Source organism: Ctenocephalides felis, unplaced genomic scaffold (assembly GCF_003426905.1).
Source record: "Ctenocephalides felis isolate EL2017-DRISC unplaced genomic scaffold, ASM342690v1 CF-g0.4_SCAFFOLD_01886, whole genome shotgun sequence".
Lineage (NCBI taxonomy): Eukaryota > Metazoa > Arthropoda > Insecta > Siphonaptera > Pulicidae > Ctenocephalides > Ctenocephalides felis.
Genome location: NW_020538040.1, coordinates 127,401,110 through 127,421,131, shown reverse-complemented (window position 1 = coordinate 127,421,131; position 20,022 = coordinate 127,401,110). Strand labels below are relative to the sequence as shown.

Here is a 20,022-nt window from a genome sequence, read left to right as displayed (position 1 = left end):
AGAGGTTATATAAAAAACGGTTGAATCTGTAAATAATAATACATCTCACAAAACAATTAAATAAAGTATACCTAAAAAGTATATTCAGGTATCATGAACTAAATACAATAGTTCAAAACCGAAGAAATGTTTTTTTCATATTTGTATTGTTTTTATCTATAATAATAATTACAAATATTGTCCGCTTGTTTCAGTTGAATATAAATTGCACAGTTAAGTTATATCCTAACAAGAATCTGTCAGATAATAATAGATATATTTCTAAAAAAAATGTATCGTTTTTGGTTATTGATAGCTGCGAACAATTTAAAAATTTCTCTTTGATCTCCAAAGCAGAATTTATAGTCCACTTTACGAAATCTTATTAAAGGAAGAAGATTTATAGAAGAGATAACTTATCGTGCCGGTTACTTTAGGGCTAAAAGGAATGACCTGAATGATACTATGCTGTTTTTTTAAATGCAGTTTTGCTACCTCGCCTTTTATGTTATCTACAAATTTCCTGCTAGAAAACGAGAATACTCTCTTGGGACTTGATGATGTGTATGATTTTTCAAACATTGATAATATCACGGCGCAAATATGCAAAACAAATTTTGCAACTAGTTACAATTCTTTGAGTAATCATCAATGAATATTTTTAATGCTTCTTTGATATTTTTATACGAAATCGAATCGATATTTATGAATCTGTTCTCAGATAAACTTGCATTGTTATCTTACTACACACTTCTATTACATAAAGTTATAAGAGAGTGGGAACTATTGAAGTCAATTGGGTTGTCTTGCCGTCTTGCAACTTTATCTTGATTAGATCATTCTAATTACTAAATCTAAACAAATCTTACAATCAATAAGTAGTTAAGTAAGAGAAAAAGCTTATACGATGATAGGTCTGTTAAATTCAATATCGTTCTGTTAAGTTTTGTTACCTATCTTAATATATACATAATAAAAAACTTTATTTGGTATCGACGTTTGTACAATACGCACTTATTATAACTTATCCTAATCTTGCAACTAAACTATTGTTTAGGTGGTTTGTTGCATAGGGTTGCGAGGCACAAAGGTCCAATTTGACTTTAAGTAATTATACTGTCTCTTAACTAAGTGAACTACATCATAACACATAACATATTATATTAAGGTTTCGTAAACTAAACCCAGTGATCACAACAAACAAAAAATTAACACCAAAAGAAAATACTTTTGTTATAGATTTTTAAACATTGTTTATGTTCTGATAACGACGTCGCTTGATGCTAATGGCGATAGATGTTTACAAATCATTTTTTCTTCTCTTTCAAATATTGTTGTTAAAATTCAAACAACTGTACTGGCTAATTGGCAGAAAATCGAAAACGTCATACGCAAACAAGACTTTAATATACAAAACCGTACTAGTACCAATATAGAGCTACGGAATAGAATTATGGGGATGTGCAAGTGCGTCAAACATAAAAATTATACAGCGTACCCAGAACAAAATATTAAGGGCAATGGTAGATGCGCCTTGGTACGTAACTAATGAGACCATCCACAGGGACCTAGAAATTAAAACTGTAAATGAAATTATAAAGACCCGGAGCTGTTCTTACCACAACAAAATCGATGCTCATTCAAACGCTGAAATACAAATCATCAACAAAATAGTTCAAACGAGAAGACTCAAGAAGAAATGACCAAAGGACCTGCAATATTAAATTATATACAGACAGCTAAAGATTAATTCTAGCAGAGGATCTCTTCAATGGAGGAGACCTCTAAACGCCGAATATAATTTATCACATAGGCTTATAGAAACTTTGTCTTCTGATGGTCTATTAAATAATAAATAATAATAAAAAAAAATATTGTTGTTAAAAAATTCTTAACATTACTTATTTTTGAGATATTGTTGGTGAATCTGTTTATTTGATAGATATTTATTATAGTTACTTGACACATCCAGGAAATATTAGTAAATTTGTAATAAAAGAGTTATTTTTTCTCCTGCTACCTTCTAAGAATGCATCTAAAGTTATTCTCAATGTTTCCATATCCAACTTCTAATCCTTGAATTCCTGCGTATTTTCTCTTTTCGTGTATGACGTTAATCTGCATTCTACAATTTAAATAATTAAATGAATAATTTTAAACATTTCTATCCAATAATGTTAATAATATCTCTTAATATTTTTATTTACCATTTGTTTTTATCTATTTCAGCACCTCCTACCTCGATTGAAATTGTGGGGCACGCACCGCACGCCAAGGTTGAGGTTCGAGAAAACCAGGAGCTATCGCTGCAATGCGTGGTCGCGAACGCGAAACCGGCAGCCGAGATCGTCTGGTACCGCGGAAATGTTGAACTTCAACCAGGTGAGTGCGCGATAAAGATTTATTTCGCCACGTATCTCCTTGTTAAATGATTGTCACCGAGTAATGAGTCGTTTACTTCTCGCAGGCGGAACATTTTAGGATGTCTATTAGTTTCGAGTTATATTGCAGATTCAATTATTCTAGAAATTAGTGGTGCATGGCATCGTGCCTTTTTTCAATAATTTTCTCTACATATAAAGAATGAAATGTTTTAATTTTTTTTCATTTAAAGATACATATTAAATAAATATTTTGTAAAATTTTCAAAAGAAAATATCAAAATTGCGGCCATTTCCGACAGTCCCTCGGGAAAAAGGTGCCTCCGCGTTGTCAGCAGAACTTTTTTCAGGATCATTCGATATAAAAATAAAACATATGTGTTTTAGTAAAGACAATAAACTAGGTATTGGACGAAGGAAACAAAAAAAAATGAAAACTGGATTTTTAGCAGACGTTTTCATAAAAAAATGCAAATTTCGATAAAAATTTCTGAATTTTTTTAAATAGTTGTTATTTAAATCTTTCATTCAAGATTGTAAATGATATCTCGAAGACTTGTGTAAAATTTCATCAAGATCGCTTTAGTAGTTTGCGATAAATCTTGACAACCGTCTTGGAAAACATAGTTTTGAGAAAAACGCGTTTAAAGTTTTAAGAGAGCCTATACCTGACCTCGAGCGTTCGTCTTTTCAAAGTTGTATTTTCGAAACTATTAGTCGGATCAACTTGAAAATTTAGGACAATATTCTAGAGATGTATAGAATTTAATAAGACAAAAAAATTTTTTTGAAACCGTGAATCATTAAGGCAAATTGCTGGAACATCCCGTACGGAAAATTAAAATTTTTAACAAAGCTTAAATTTGTTTGAGAAAATTAGACTTATGAGAATTTTGATATTTTTGTAAAAAAAATTTAATTTATATATATATATATATATATATATTGATTTTTTTTTTGAAAATTCAAAGCAATCGCGCTATGTAGCTGTTTTAGAGTCGACATATCGCAGCGCGTAAGCAGAAGCACCGTGTCGCAGTCTAACAAAGAAACATTTGTACAGAATCCATAGAAATGTAAAAAAAATGTACCTATTATTAAAATCTCTATAAAATATATAATAATTTGATGTGCATATGTCTAATCATCGTTTCTGACTGCCAAATGGCATTTTTTGTTACTTTTTTCACTGGATCTCCGAAACCGCTAGACCTATGTTTCCCGAAAATTTAATCAATTCTTCATTTTGTCAATAAAAATAAAATATTTTTTGAAGTATTGAAATCGGACGCTCTGTTCTCTCAAAAACTGTATGACCATTTTTGGAACTTTTTTGGAATCATTCAAATCGGTTGATCTGTGTTCTAAAAATCGTCGGTGAAAACTTGTATCTGTACATACATACACACACATACACAGACATCCATTTTTTCTGTGGTATGCCAAAATGTTCACAAGGCTTTGAAACTTAAAAATATAAGGTAGTCAAATATCTCCCTTCCGCCTTTTTGTATTATAAACCAAGAGCAAAAAAGCGGAAGGGAGATATTTGACAACCTAATATATAAAAAATTTCATATTCGATTTTTTTGCCCTGCGTTAATAATTTAATAACTTTAGTATTTGTTAAATATATCATATTAGATTTTTTTTAATAACTTGACATTTCAAACTTTGAATCAGAATTGGAAAAATTACCTACGTGTATTAACTAGATTCTAGTTACTAGAAAATACCTTGCTCAGATTTTTCTTAAAACTTAGGAACGTAACTTATCAACTTTAATATTTGTTGTTACAGTAGAAACGTTTTAGTCATCATTTACAACATCTAAACATATTCGATCATAACTTTTACAGTAAGTAACATTTGTTTCTTTATTATTATTATTATTTATTCTTTCAGAATCTCGCAAAGACACAGTTACGGAACAGGCTGGTAAAAGATTTACTGTGACTTCTACGTTTTCTCTTCGTCCAGGACCTGATGATGATTACACGGAGTATTCTTGCCAAGCAAGACACAGTGCATTGCAACCTGATTTACCGATGAGGGCTTCAGTTAAACTATCTGTGCTATGTAAGTATTTTATTGATAATAATTATTAATTACTAAAAATGACTAATTACTAGTCATGAGAAAGTTTGCAAAGTTATTACCAAAGGCAGCGCTGACTAACGGATATATAAATAATCAGTAAATATATTAAGAGTATAAATACCTCAGTATAAATATATGAATGACAATTAAGATTTTAATCTAATATTTTTATCGTTAGAGTACTTTTAAGATACTTTTGCCATAGTCTTACAAAAACCAGTAATAACAAAACATCCAATCACAATATACCTCAAGATTCCCATTTCAATTTTTTAAATTTGTTTATAACTAGTGTATGGCATCGTGCCTTAAGGCAAACTGCTGAAACTTCCCGTAGCAAAAATTACATTTTTTAAAAAAGATTAAATATGTTTTAAACATTGAAAAAATTAGATTTTTGAGAAGTTTTAAATTTTTTTAAAAAATTGACTTTTTTGGAAAAAAATGTTTTTTTTTTGTTATAAATATTTTGGAAATTTTGAACTTTTTTTCAAAGCAACGCACTGCTTTAGCTGCATAGAGACATAATATCATTTCATTCATTTTTTCTTAGATATGCCAAAATGTTCAGAAACCTTCAAAACGTGGAGAAATGCAAAAATTTTCATTACTATAACTACCCTGCGGGAAGAAAAATATGATCACCTTAGAAAATACACATAGAGAAATAATTATGTCAAACAAATGCTAGCGTTTCAGTCAAGATATATGTAGAGACGTATTTTAAATGTCTTAAAAATATAAATTGTTATAGTAATTGTTTATCTCTTTCAAAAGAACTTGCCCAGGCAAGGGGTTTTCGATACCCCGTTTCGAAACTTCGCCCCCCTCCCAGGGTTCTTGTGTTTTGGTTAAGCGTGTGAGAGCGGGATCGCGAGTGATTGAGTAAGTGAGTTAGTGAGGGTTGTTGAATTAGCAACTTTTAGGTACACATAAGATCCCATAATTTTATGTTAGAAGTTTAATATCTTCTGGGCTTAAGATGTCATTGCCGCACTGGAAGGGTCCGACCGAAACATTATTGTTGTTCTGTTTTACTTTGTTGTTCGGCTGACACAGACTACTAGCTTCAACCCCAAATAACGGGGAAGTCTCACACATGTGTATCTTGACATTATGGGTATGCACCCGCACACTTAGAATTAAATAAACAGACATTTCTTCATTAACAAGTCAGAATAGAGGGCATTTTTTAATTGAAATCAATTGTCGAACATAATTGATTAAAACAAATTTTACATGTGATAAAATTAAATTACCAGATATTTATGACTTGTTAATAAAAATCTATTTTTACTCAATCATAACATATGATATACGAGATTGACGGGGCAATTCTGTCGTAAAATAGATCAATGTTATGGCAAGGCTATATTACACTGCGCTTTTCAAGTAAAATGGTACTAAAAACTGTCAAAATGCTATGTATTTGCTATGCGATCAGGCGACCAAAATCTTATCAACACGTCTTCCCATCATAAAGAATCGGATGTTTTCATACATACGCATCAATTTTTTCTGAGGTATGTCAAATGCAGTGGCGTAACTAGACCCTCCGGGGCCCGTGTCAAAATCTTTCGATGGAGCCCTAACGTGGTACTCAATTTTTAATTTATCTAATTTTGTTTAATAAACGTTAAGTAATCATTTACACGCTGTTTACTACTGGCTAAAACAATTTTTAATGAATTTTATCACAAATTACAAGCCAACTTCGACTAATTTATATTTTATGGCTTTAAATTATGAAATTATATAAAAAGTAGGAAAGTAAAGTATTGATTTAGAGGTATAATTATTTCTTAATTTAGTTGTGATTGTATTAAAATAACAAAAAATACATAAAACTTAATTTTTCTTGAAAATCAAACGTGAAATATTGGTGAATATTTTCAACGTCAGAATAAATGGAAATTAAAATAAAACGTATTTTTTTAATAAAAATTAAAAAACACCATTTTCTTGATTTTAATTATTCCATAAGCTTCCCCATTAACAATTTCTTTTTTAACTGTAATTAATTTTATTGATTGAGTAGTAATGTTTGATCTTTATAAAAATTTATGTTTTGAACAAACTTTTAGTATCAAAAAACATATTCATTTTGAACAAACTTTTTGTATCTTGAATATGAATTCGCAACGCTTGTCAAAATAGCGTATTACCTTTCTGTGACGAGCTTTAAAAGATTCATGATTGATAAATCATTTTTCTACTACACTATTTGCGTCTAATTTTAAATTTCCAAATTCATGTCAATACTTTTCTAATTCTTAACAAATTTTTAAATGTATAAGCATTTGAAAGATCGGTGGCTTCAGATTATAGCGCTTCAGATGCTGCGTCGATAGTAATAGAATATTGCAATGGAAATTGGAAAACCAATAATAAAATAATTATAGTTTGCAAACTTCTTTTTATGTGAAATAGTTTCATTTTGGATTTAAACAAAACGAAGTTTTAAAAGCAAGGATGGCGTCAGAATGTCCTGCACATTTAGTAGGCTTAAATGTTTTTAATGTTATTGAAATTGATGACAAACTTTTGCTATTACATTAAAATCATGATAAAATATTTCATCTTTTTATATCATGTCCAAAATAATTAAAAATTCATAAACTGTTTAGAGAAAATGCGGAGAAATATGAAGAAACCAGTGGATATGTTCGAAAACGAATTGAAATCCTTTTGTTTAGAATATGTTGAAATTAGGCTTGCAACAAATAGTATAATCAGCAAAATACCGATTATAATAAATAAAATTAAGGAGACATAGAAAACTATTATGATTATAAAAGCACAAGATTAGAAATCACGGGAATATAATCTGCTTTCGAGAGTAAACTTTCAATTTACAAAACCAAAAATTATATTTGTATTTTCTGCGATAAAAAACCTAAGATAGCTCTTTATTTAGTAAATGCTTAGTTGAATATAATGAATGACTTCATTGTATATACATACAACACATGCACGTAGCCGTTAAATGATTAATATTAAATAACCATCATATAGTACTATGACATACCCTGTAGGAAGTTAAAAACGGTTATTTCAATATTACAAACAGGCACTCGAATTTTATTTCCAATCCAATGTATAGATATATATTTATGGGTCTAGGTATGATTCGACATCTCCTTGAAAATGATTGAAACGGAGATTTGAAATGTTCTGCCTGTCAATGGTGTAACGTATTTGTATTTGAAAAGAACATTTTTATTCGGAAATGTGTTTCTAAAGTCCATGATTCCGGCGACACTTTTACTGTGCTGAACAGGGGTTTTGAACATTTGTATTACTGGGCCGCTTCTTGAATAATAATGATATACATTCATGTTCACACACGACACACTTGCATATAAAATTTACTTGAGTGTGATATATGTATGTATTTATATACGTTTGCTCGTAAGTAGTTAGTTTGTATGTAATTGGTTGAAAATATAACTTAGTTATATTTGAATGAGACAGAATAAAAATTTATTGAACTATGGGAGACTTGTCACTTTTAAGAGAGTAATTAATATAAATGTTCACATAGTTAACGCATATTTATATGTATAAGAAGAAGACTAATTGTAAGTACAGGCAAAGTAATGTACTTACAATATATGCTTTCTATTCCTAGTTTTATCTGGGTATTTAAATATTCATTTTCAATACACATAAAACTTGATAAGACGTATTTGGATTCATTAATATAAATAAATTTTAATGAAAATTATTTGTCTAATGAAGATAATTGTAAATGTCATTGAAAATAAGCTTTTTCTCGTAAATTAGCTTAATATCAGTTTACTGCGTTATACAAGTATTATGTATGGTTCACGACGAGTGACCGTAGATCTCGAAGTCAGAAAATAATTTGAGAACAATGGAGTGTTTTTGTGCACGACATTTAGTTCACATGTTTCACAAAGTCCGTTTTACAACTATTCGAAAAAAAAATGAAACAGTAAATTAAACAAATATGTAGTAGTAGTCACACTTACATCATTCAATATGTTATTATAAGTGCAATAGCTATTGCCGGTAATCTATTTTATCCTATATAGTACTAAGACTTAATACGGAGATACCATTACATTATATTTTATACATCGAAGGGACGCCGAAAACTCGTCTTACTAAGCGGTCGTCATACAAAGCGTGCTGAAGAAAAGCTATTTATGTAAATATGTTACGAATTTCAGTAATTTAATAGAAAAGTATTTACATACATTGTAAATTATAATAAAAATGATACATATTAAAATTTAATATAAAATAAAATTGATATAAGGTAGGGCCGGGCACAAATCTCCAATTTGACTTTTAGTAATTACACTGTCTAAACCAAATGAACTACTTCACAACACATAACACGCATCAAACAACTAACGAACTATGTTGAAAAACATTTCTGAATAATTTCTAATTATAGAAAAATGCTGTTTTACTATTTTTATAACAATTTTCATCTGACCTTTTTTACCCCATACACAGGGTAAATTGGAACTACCAGGGGGCAAGAAGAACCAATGTATTATATTCAATTTTAAAAGGATTTTACGAAATAGCTACATTTTTGGGTGCATTTTTCAACTGTATATACGTAGCTGTATATATATATATATATATATATATATATAATAATATCGTAGCATTATTTACACTGCATATAACACATATAAAAATCTGTTGAATCTAACTTAAAATTAAACGAAAGAAAATACGTTTGTTATGGATTTTCAAACGTTGTCGCGTATTTCCTGATAGCGAAGTCGTAAGAATAAGGTGAGCGCCTTCTACTATCAAATATTGTTATAAAAAAATCTAATTTTATTTGTTTTTGAGATATGTGGTGGATCTTTTTGCCCGCGGACGTTTAGGCTCCGCTCTACTCTACCCATTCACATACAAATGTATCTTTTAATGTAAGCAATCGTAATTTTTGTTTGATTTCTTTACTTCATTTTATTGTAAAAATAAACAGTCCCTAATGTTGTTGTGCAAAAAAGACATAGCATTTGCTTTGTAGACTCGGCCACAGCATGTAAAATCATGTCGGTCATTATAAATAGACAATTTAAAAAAAAAAATGGTCTTTATTATATGCGACATATGTGTAAGCAAAGTCAATATATCCGACTGTTTTTTAAGGAATTTTATATGAAAACCAAACTTCATAGTACGATTACGACAATATAAGCGGTCGGTCAATATATCCGGCGTCATACTAAGCGAATTTCTACAAATGACGCGCTCTCTATGTATTGTATATAATTCCACATTTGTATATTGTTTTATGATATAGGGTTGATACTTTGGTACCAATATGTAGCATGAGCGGAACTGGAATATTATTGTAAATCGTGGTGTCAATAACTATACTATTGATGAAAGAAAGTTTATAATCAGCAAGAGTACAGCTTAAATGGAATGCTGATGGTTTATTGATGCTGGCAGTTGTTGTTATTAGCATATTGGGCATATGTTTGAAGCAGCAATTCAGAGTATTAAAGCGCTAGGAGTACCGATTATTGGAATATGACAGAAGTGCGAAATTTACATTTAAGTATATATGCATATGTTTTCATTGCCAAGGAAGCCAGGATTGAATCAGTATTCAATAAGCAATCTCCTTGCAGTTGGCAATATATGTACGTATGTATATATATATATATATATATATATATATATATATATATATATATATTGCTGAATGATGACACACATATAGTATTGAAAGATAATACATAGTTAAATTAACTAATGATTTTTATTTCAACATTGTAGCTTACATATTTATTTTGTAGTAGTCCATAGTTTGACATTTTTACAACATTTTATTTGTTTCGGGTGGAAATTATTGTACTGTTAATATTTTTTCAGATCCTCCTGGTCCTCCATACATAGAAGGTTACACTCCTGGTGAGACCATCAGACGAGGGCAAAATGTTGAACTGATATGCAGGAGCAGAGGCGGAAATCCCCCATCTCAGCTCATATGGTACAAAAATGGCGAACAAATCAGAAAGGCTTATAGGTATATGAACAACTAAATTATTTTTTATTTTTTATAGATTCAATATTCAATAAATAAATCATTTAATTGAATTGAATCAAATAAAATTAAACTACAGAGCTACCTAATAAATATTGGATTGTTTTTTCCCTAGGACTGCTGGTAGATTATCGGAGAATATTTACACATTTATGGCTGAAGCAGCAGACAATAAAGCACGTTATCGCTGTGATGCTAGCAACAGCATGTCGAAGAAAGCCCTATCTGTCGAAATCGAGTTATTCGTTCTATGTAAGAATAATTTAATAGAATTTATTTATAATCGTTATTTAGCAATTAATTAATCAAATGTAATGCTGAAATTATAAATCTTTTTTTTTTCGAAGAAAAGGGTAATTGTTGATTTTCTTTTTAAGTTGCTCCGTCTCACGTATCCATAAGCGGCCCCACCGAGGCCCGAGTAGGCGACCCTGTGCCACTCCAGTGTACTACGGCGCCTTCAAACCCTCCGGCTGAAATAAAATGGACCGTAGGCGGGCGCCAGGTACGAAATGCGACCAGCAGGACCGTTGTCTCACCTGAAGGCGGATGGCTTTCTACTTCGAACATCACTGCCATAGTAGAACCGCATAGGAAATCATTAGTTGTGCTTTGTCATGGGCTCAACATGCAGTTGACAGAAAATGTTGTTGGGACTCACACTATCAATGTACTTTGTGAGTATGACATTAACATAGGTAATTTGAAAAATTGATTTATAAAGCCTAAGTCATTGCTTAATGATAGCAAGAAGTACTGAAGACAGCAAAAGGATCTGCACCAAAATTTTTCTCTTTACTGAAATGTGGCATTTTTGAGCATATTTCTTCTTTTATACCTTTTGCATTTTTTTTACAAGGTCCAGGTTCTTTAACTATTTATTGTATAGTATAAGCTCAAGCATCAGAATATGCAATAAAACATTGTTTAGTATATTTTTTTATAATTTGTTATAATTTATTACAGATCCCCCATCGACACCATTTATAAGCGGATACGTGGAAGGATCAGTGATACCAGCTGGATCTATTCAAAAACTAATGTGCGTTTCATCAGGTGGTAATCCAATGGCATCTTTGACATGGTTTAAAAACGACAAAAAGGTAAAATATACAGTTCAATTGATATATTGTTCATATTTTTAAGTACCATGATTAATCGCATTTTAATAGAGCAAATAAACATTTTTATTATTCCAATTTCAGATTAATTCCTTAGTGAAAATAACAGATAAAAGTGTGACTGCTGAATTGACTATCTTGGTAAATGTTACCGATAATTTGGCTCGTTACCGATGTGAGGCAACTAACTCTGCTACCGAGATTCCGTTATTCGAGACCATCACCTTCAGTGTGCACTGTAAATTTGATATTTATATACTCTATATGAGTTCATATGTTTCTATCTATCTATCTATCTATGTTTCAATATTTTTATTCCTAATATATTTCATCATTTTATCAAAATTTTTGCTATGCCACAAATTGTTTAGAATTTGCTAAAACTGTTAATTATTATTTAATTTAAATTATTTTTCAATATTTTTATAATCAATCAAAACTCTCTAGTTCCACCGGAAGTTGTAAAAGTACGTGCAGAACCCAAAGAATGGACAGTTGGTGTTGAAGGCAAACTAATCTGTGACAGCAGCTCTAGCAACCCTCCTGCACGCCTGAGCTGGTGGAAGGATGGAATTCCCGTTCAAGGTGAATCTAATTTCTCTAGACCCGGTCTTCATGGAGGAACCGTTTCTTCTATAGAATTAAAGATGAATGTGACTCAGGATATGGATGGACAGGTGTATACTTGCCAAGCAGCCAATGAGGCTTTACAGAGAAGTGTTAACGATGTTACAACGTTACATGTTCTATGTGAGTAATAATTAAGTAAAGATGTCTTATTGGTTTCAGAGCGATCTAATAGGATCAACAGTGATCTAACAGATCCTTAGGCAAACTAGTTGAATCTAGATAGATCTAACTGATTTTAATATCTGCAGGGACTCAAAATATTTGTGATTTAAATCTTTTTTCCAGATCCTCCAGTTTTTGCTCCACATGCTTCTCAAATTGTCGGAGTTGAAGGTGAAAATATGATTATATCCTTTTCTGCCTCCGGTAATCCCCAAAACATGGCCTATACATGGATGAAGGATGGTTTACCAATCACACAAGCATCACAGAGTTCAGGTGAGTTTAAATTAAAGAGAAAGCTAGAATAATGTATTCATATATAGGCCCTTATGAGATAGAGGCTTTCAATAGGTAAAAAATCAAGTTCTCACCACATACAAGATCGACAATATCTATTTCAACGAAAATTAATATTTTATTTATTATTGAATTTTAGGAAACGAACGAATTATTTCCGATGGATCAGTTTTGAATATGACAAGGTTGTCAAGGCTAGATGCCGGAGTTTACACTTGTGAAGCACTTAATTCTCAAGGAAGTGCTTCTTTAAATGTAACTCTAGATGTGGAATGTACGTAATATTATTATATAATCATGTAATAATTTTGTTTTATTCGGAAAGTATGTATATTTAATAAATGATTTTGTAGATGGAGCAACTATCAAATCAGTTTCTGAAAATGTAATTGTTGATCCTGGTCAAGATGTCACTTTGTCATGTACTGTACAAGGTATTATTTTTATTAAATTGATATTTATTATGCAGATTTTCTATTTACTTATAAAAACTATAATGTAGGTAATCCATTAAATGAAGACCACATTCGCTGGTTACGTGCTGGTTACACATTTGGCCCAGAAAAGTTATCGACAACTTATGCAAATGGTACTAGCTATCTACACATTAAAAATGCGGTTCGAGAAGACGTCGGCAACTTTAATTGTTTTGCCAGCAACAATATTGCAAGTCCTACTAGCAAAGAAGTCCTTTTAATTGTGAAGTGTATGTGAACACTATTTTTATTTTATACTTGGCATTGGAAATATAAAATATATATGCTTTTAATAATCTGAATGCTAAAATCTGTATTTAATCTTGTTATTTCTAGTCAAACCAGAGATGTCAACAGCATTGTCACTGTCGCGAGCAGCAGCTGCTGCTGGTGGTCGTGGTAGCATTCCCTGCAGAGCTACTGCAGCTCCGCGACCTCATTTCACCTGGGCTCGAGATGGACAACCTCTTTCTATAAATTCTACTAGCAAATATGTTGTAGAATTTAAACAGGTGATTATTAATATTTTACAATATTTATTGATTATGAGATAATGTAGTTTTTCGCAAAATATGGTAAACTAATTTATATTACCGAATTATTTTTAATATTTTATTCAGATTAAAAAGGGGTAATATTTCTATTAAAAGGGGGGCGAAAACTGTGTTGCCAATAGGGTACCACCACTCAGTGTTACAAATCAATTAACAAATTATCAATTGTTTAATTATCAATTAATTAACAATTATAAATTTTAAATAATAGAGTTACTGTTTATTTTAATAATGATTCTTTTGAATTTTATGTAAACCACTATTTTTGGTTAAATGTCAGAATGTATTGGTCCTGCATAATTGCACAGTAATATATTATATTAAGAAATTATGAATAATTACAACTAAATAAATGTTTTCCAGATTGATCAACTTATTTATGAATCAACATTGTTTGTGGATCGTGTAGGACCAGCTGATTATGGTCCGTATGAATGTTTGGCCAGAAATGAGCTTGGATTTAGTTCCTCGATCATCAGACTGGATGTTACTTCAGCGCCTGGTAATTATAATATCATACATTAATATTTTAAATTATGAATTTATTTAGAGTATTAAATTATATTGTTCTGAATTTTTCAGATCAACCAATGCAACTGACAGTCCTGAATGTGACACATGACTCTGTACAACTAAGTTGGTTACCAGGATTTGATGGTGGCATGACACCCACATACAGAATCAGATACAGGTTAGTAAATTTTGCAAGCACTAATATATTAGTATATATTATTAATAATTTGATATTGCAGGGAAGTTTCGACTGATAATTATAGATACGAAGATGTTCCTCAAGGAAAACCAGGTGAACCATTAATACATACCGTCACAGGATTGAGTTTGGCAACTCAATATCTTTTAGTGTGATGGCTTATAACAAACTCGGACATAGCAAATATTTACCTGACTTGGTTAAATCTAAAACAGCAGGTAATGTAAAATTTATTTACTTAGTATATGTAGTTAAATTTTAAAACCTGTTAATTTTATTATGAAACTTTATACAGACGATACCTTTGTATAATATATAAAATAAATAGGTAGTTTATTGAACGCATTAACTTAATATGTTGAACTTGATTTAATACTAGATATTATTTTTTCTTTTTAATTCATAATAATGAAAATATCAAACATTCAATTAATAATCTATTTTCTTTCCTTATGCTTGCCTTGGATAATCCTTAAATCTTTTCTTTCATATTAAATACTGTTGTTGATTATAATATTGATAACAGAAACTCCCCCATCTAGTCCTTTCCCAACCCAGGGTAGTACAAGTGCTACATCCGGCATTTTAATACTTGTCGGTGTGGCAGCTGGTACTGTACTCATCCTTCTTAACATCGTACTTGTTGGATGTTGTCTCCATAGACGAAGCAAGAGACATATTACAGGTAATTTTGACGGGAATTTTGAAGAAATATTGTATTTAATCGAGAAGATTATAACATAGTTTTATTGTTCATACATCTTTACCTAGTTTGGGCGTTATATATAAAAATTCAGTTAGGCTAAGAGTATTCTATATAATATATTTAAAATTGTGCTTTGGCACTTTTTAACAGCAGATGATTGAATATGTTCTGAGAGATTGGATATTGGTACTATCTGGGTTTAATTTTTAGCTTAAGGCCGGTACCATAGACAAGAGATGACCACCTGCAGTCCTGTAATTTAGGCCAGCATGCAATGATATAAGCCAATTGTATTATTATTGTTATTATTAACGATACAATTTTTGTTTACTTTATAAAATGTATTTGTTTTAGTTCATTTTATTTAGATATACTTTAATTATTATTTTTTACTCATAATTATTTATTTATTTATTTTTTTTTATAAAAGGCATACTCGTTAACGACGAAGACGACTCTGAAAAGAGAAATTTATCCCAACTTCTTATAATATCTGTGGCTTTAGCAATATTGGGATTGATTCTAATAAATGCAACTCTCGTCGCTTGCTACTTCCTAAGAAAAAGAGCAAAAGGTTTTATATTATTTCTTATTTTAATTTATTATATTTTTAATTTATATTATTTAATTTGACACTAATATTGTACCAATACTAATACATAAGTATAAACATACTTTTATATTATTCAATTCAATACTAATATTCATTTCAAATCATATTTTTTACTACTGTAATTTGAATTGGAAGCTTAGAATGAAAAAATATTTTTTGAATTTAGAAGCAAGTAATCAAAGCAGCAAATCTGCGACTATCGAGATGTATGCTCCGAGTTCTTATAATGATACCGTTACTGGAGAGACTTTAAGTTCTGTATCAGAGAAAAGTGACTCCTATAGCAACGAAGATAGCCAACAGGATTATACGGTATTTATTTAATTATATATAAATAATTTGTGATTAATATATTATTTCTAGTGCACAGACTTTTATTTTAATATTTATTTTTTATATCTATTGCATTCTTAAACCCGTTGTCTAATACAAATGAAAATCTACTTTTTCTAAAGATTGTCTCTATATAGTTTTTACTAGTGCATATTTTGACTTTTAGTAAATTTTTAGATAAAATATCTTAACTTATAGGATGAGAATCGTAAGAAATCATCATCTTACATTTCGGACGGAATAAACATGGCAGATGTTCCGCCTCCAAGGTACCAGAGAACGGAAAATATTATCATGCAGCCTGTAGGCTTAGGACACCATAATACAAGAACTTTACCGCATCCTAGATCTCAACATAATGCTATAAATGACATTGGTGAGATAAACAGTAATTTATAAACACATCTTCTATGTAAATTCGCATTTTTATTAGTGAATATTAATAATATAGTCGCAAACATTCGCATTCACAGAAGTTATCCATCATTTTGTTTTTGTGTGTTATTGTCTGGTTCAACTAAGGGTTTAATGGTACGCCTATAATAAACCTACTCTTTGATATTTAGGATGTATGATTATTACACATATATATGAGTATTAAATACACTTATTCGTTTTTCATTAAAAACTAATCAATGCAATTTCCAAAAGATAGCTTTTAAACTAACTTATAATATTTGTAACTGTATTTATTAAAGTAATCACATACATTAATATTCTATAATCAGATAAAATGAATGAGAATAATCACTTTTGTAGATTTGCAGCAAATGTATAAACAAAAGGAGTGTAATTGTTACACGAGTGTTATTGTACACGCGCTTAAAACACTTTGTATATCCTAAATGCGTGGACCATTATTCGAACTTTAATGAATTTTTATAATTAAACTATTATTTGTAGGCCTATAATGTTTTGATTTATTTGATCATAAAATACATGACTTGGCCTTTTTTTACCAAAAACTATTCAGCGTGTTCTTCAATTGACTTCGAATAGCTTTTGATTTCTCAAAATTGGTTCAGTACTTTTGGTAAAAACATTGATGAATAGTGTTGCACTATAAAGATACGACTCTTCTGATTGTCGCGATCGTCCTTATCGAGTTTTAAACATATGCATACTTTTTCTAACTTTTGTGCCAAATGACTTGAAACGTACGTCAGGAAATAGCATAAAAATTAGTAATCGCATTCGCGAGTATTATATTTGCGAATGTGAAAAATGTTAAAGGTTAGTTTATGAATGTATTTCATTTTCAGGGAGAAGCCGAGACGATACATCCATTGGAAAGAATGTTGATCGCAACATTTCTCACGGTGGGTACATAATGGCGCCGTCTCCCGCACCTCCCGTGGATGGCTCCTATTATAATATGACCAGTGAAAGATATTTCTCATATCCCCCATTGGATTATACGCCTCCCCTAGATTATTTGCTAAGCCTCAATTCGAATCAAAATGCAGGGAATTCGGGAACCCTGCGGCGCCAGAAACTATCTCACATAACAGGTAATATTAGAATTTAATAACACCTTCAATCATTTTCAGGAAACTATTACTCGAAATAAACTGAATTGAATTACTACAATGACTGGCGGAAACACCGTGGCCTTATTCAAAAATTGGATAGTTTTATAACGTTTCCGCGACAGTATAACATGAAAAATCCTATAATCGCACTCTAGTCACATGTAAAGCGTCATTGTCACAGTTTTGTTGCAGTAATCAGTTTGAAAGTGTATAGCGCATATAAAAGTTTATTTTGGGGGTGTTATTTGCAATTATTAACTTCTCGTAAAATAGTTATAGTAATGGGCCGAAAATCGAAAATGACAATTTTTGCATTTCTCCACGTTTTGAAGGTTTGTGAACCTCAGAAAAAATGCATGTGTGTGTGTGTGTTTTGTATGTCCACATTTTTTCGTTCATGTTTTCAGGCACACGAATCAACTGATTTGAATGGTTTAAAAAATATTCGATTCCTAATGATATGAAGATGTGCTGATTAGTTGTTGGCAAAGGAAGGTCCAGCCGTTACGGAGATAAAGAGCAAAGAGTGCAGAAAATAGAAATCGAGTTTTTGAGAGAATTGAGCATCCGATTTGAATGATCTAAAAAACATTCAATTTGTAATGATTAGGAGAAGTGTTGATTAATTTTTGGCAAAGACAGGTCCAGCCATTTTGGAGATAATGAGCTAAATGTACAAAAAACGGCAGTTTTTGAGAGAAATAAGCATCCGATTTAAATGATTCAAAAAACTTTTTGCTTGTGTTGACGAAACTATTGCTTTTGGAAAAAAAATTCATTTAATTTTTTTTTTCAAAAAATTTTTTTTTTTTTTGTATATCGAAAACAATTCAGATTTCAATTTTAATTTTGGTTAAAGTTCTAAAGCTCACTTATATAGTTTATATAATTCTTATAAATATTAGACAATATTAAAATATTTATAATAATCTTATTTGAAAACATTTAATATTCCTCGAACATTTTGTTACAGTACGGGAAGTTCCAGCAATTAGTCTTAAGGCATGATGCCATACACCACTAGTTTTTATTAAAATTAATGAACTTATGTCGGAACTAGTGATTGAGAGATAGAATTATCAGATATAATTTTTATTAAGTTTTCATTTGTGTTAAAAAAATGTTTTTTTAGGTGTGCCACCGGATGTAACTGTTCTACACAACCAATGTGGCCAACCATTGCACAACAATAGTCCAGTGAATCCGTTAATGGGCAATAATTCTCAATATACACCAAATTATCAAGGTAGAAGTTCTACTCCACCCATATCACAACAGCCAAATTCTACGGTGAAGCAACCTCATTCGATATTGAAGGACCCGGCTAGAAAGCTGCACAACAACCCACCAGGAAGTGGTCCTAATCACCAGATTTTATCTGTGCAAGGTGCGTCTTACGAAGGTGGTGTCAGTCCTGGTCTAACTACCTTTTCCCAGCCAGGGATGATGAATTATCCAGAAACTGAGGGACATTTAGTTTGAGACTTTGTAATTGTGAAATACGATGATGATGACTCTTAGTATGTGCAAAATATGTAAATGTTACTATAAATAGTTCCGTTAATTGGAAACTTGTCCAGCTTAGTGTAAAAACAAGATGAAATCTTTTTTGAAGAACTATATGAATATTTTGTTAATATAGAACTTAACTTTTAAGGACGATACTTTAATTCTGATGTGGTTAATGCCTTCAATGTCTGAGAATAATGTTTTTTTTTGTTATAATTTATTGAAAAACTAATATGATATGTTGAAGTAGGAACTAGCAACATCTTCAAGAAAATATTTAATATTCGGTAATCATTTTCATCACAATTGTGTGATTAAACCTCAGAACATATTGCCAAAATTGTCAATGTGCCAAAGGCGTATTTTCAAGACTGTAACTATAATATTATTATCATGATGTATGGTAGTAATAAATGTTTTAATGAAGTATCCAAAATGATAAATAATTACTTTCACATATTCATACATAATAGAGTTATTTAAAAAGCATTAATCACTCCACATTAAATATTTTCTCCATATTGCTAGTGTATCTGCTACATTAAGTTATAACAATTTGGAGTTAGTAATTAAATTATATATGTTATAGTTAGCAATATGTCAACTCATAATTGTCTTCCGTTCTCATTTACCTTGAAGCCACCTATTGCACACATTGAATGATTGTTTGAAAATTATTCAATCAATATGCATTTGATACATGTTTGCAACAAAACTGCCTTCTGTGCCAAAAAGATACCCCTAAATCAAATAATATTTCTGGTAGTTTAGTTTTGTAATGAATTTTCAAACTGAATAATTAATTAATTTCAATGTTATGATGAAATATAGCTCACATATCATGTAATTTGTTTGAGCGACTGCAATG

At 30.6% G+C, this 20,022-nt stretch overlaps 1 protein-coding gene across 1 annotated transcript; it reads left to right on the top strand.

The window, feature by feature from the left end:
- Nucleotides 1–2,204: 2,204 nt before the first annotated feature.
- Nucleotides 2,205–19,127, top strand: LOC113375874 (nephrin-like; the record flags this gene model as incomplete). The annotated part of the gene is given in 23 exon segments (XM_026615821.1): nucleotides 2,205–2,361; nucleotides 4,266–4,439; nucleotides 10,338–10,491; nucleotides 10,625–10,761; nucleotides 10,887–11,186; nucleotides 11,476–11,612; nucleotides 11,715–11,868; nucleotides 12,078–12,380; nucleotides 12,546–12,698; nucleotides 12,859–12,993; nucleotides 13,073–13,153; nucleotides 13,222–13,425; nucleotides 13,532–13,707; nucleotides 14,113–14,251; nucleotides 14,332–14,440; nucleotides 14,502–14,602; nucleotides 14,605–14,679; nucleotides 14,988–15,146; nucleotides 15,598–15,741; nucleotides 15,947–16,092; nucleotides 16,312–16,489; nucleotides 17,376–17,624; nucleotides 18,778–19,127. Coding segments are annotated over 23 exon segments (3,915 nt in total), but the record flags the coding sequence as incomplete, so codon positions are not given.
- Nucleotides 19,128–20,022: the final 895 nt, after the last annotated feature.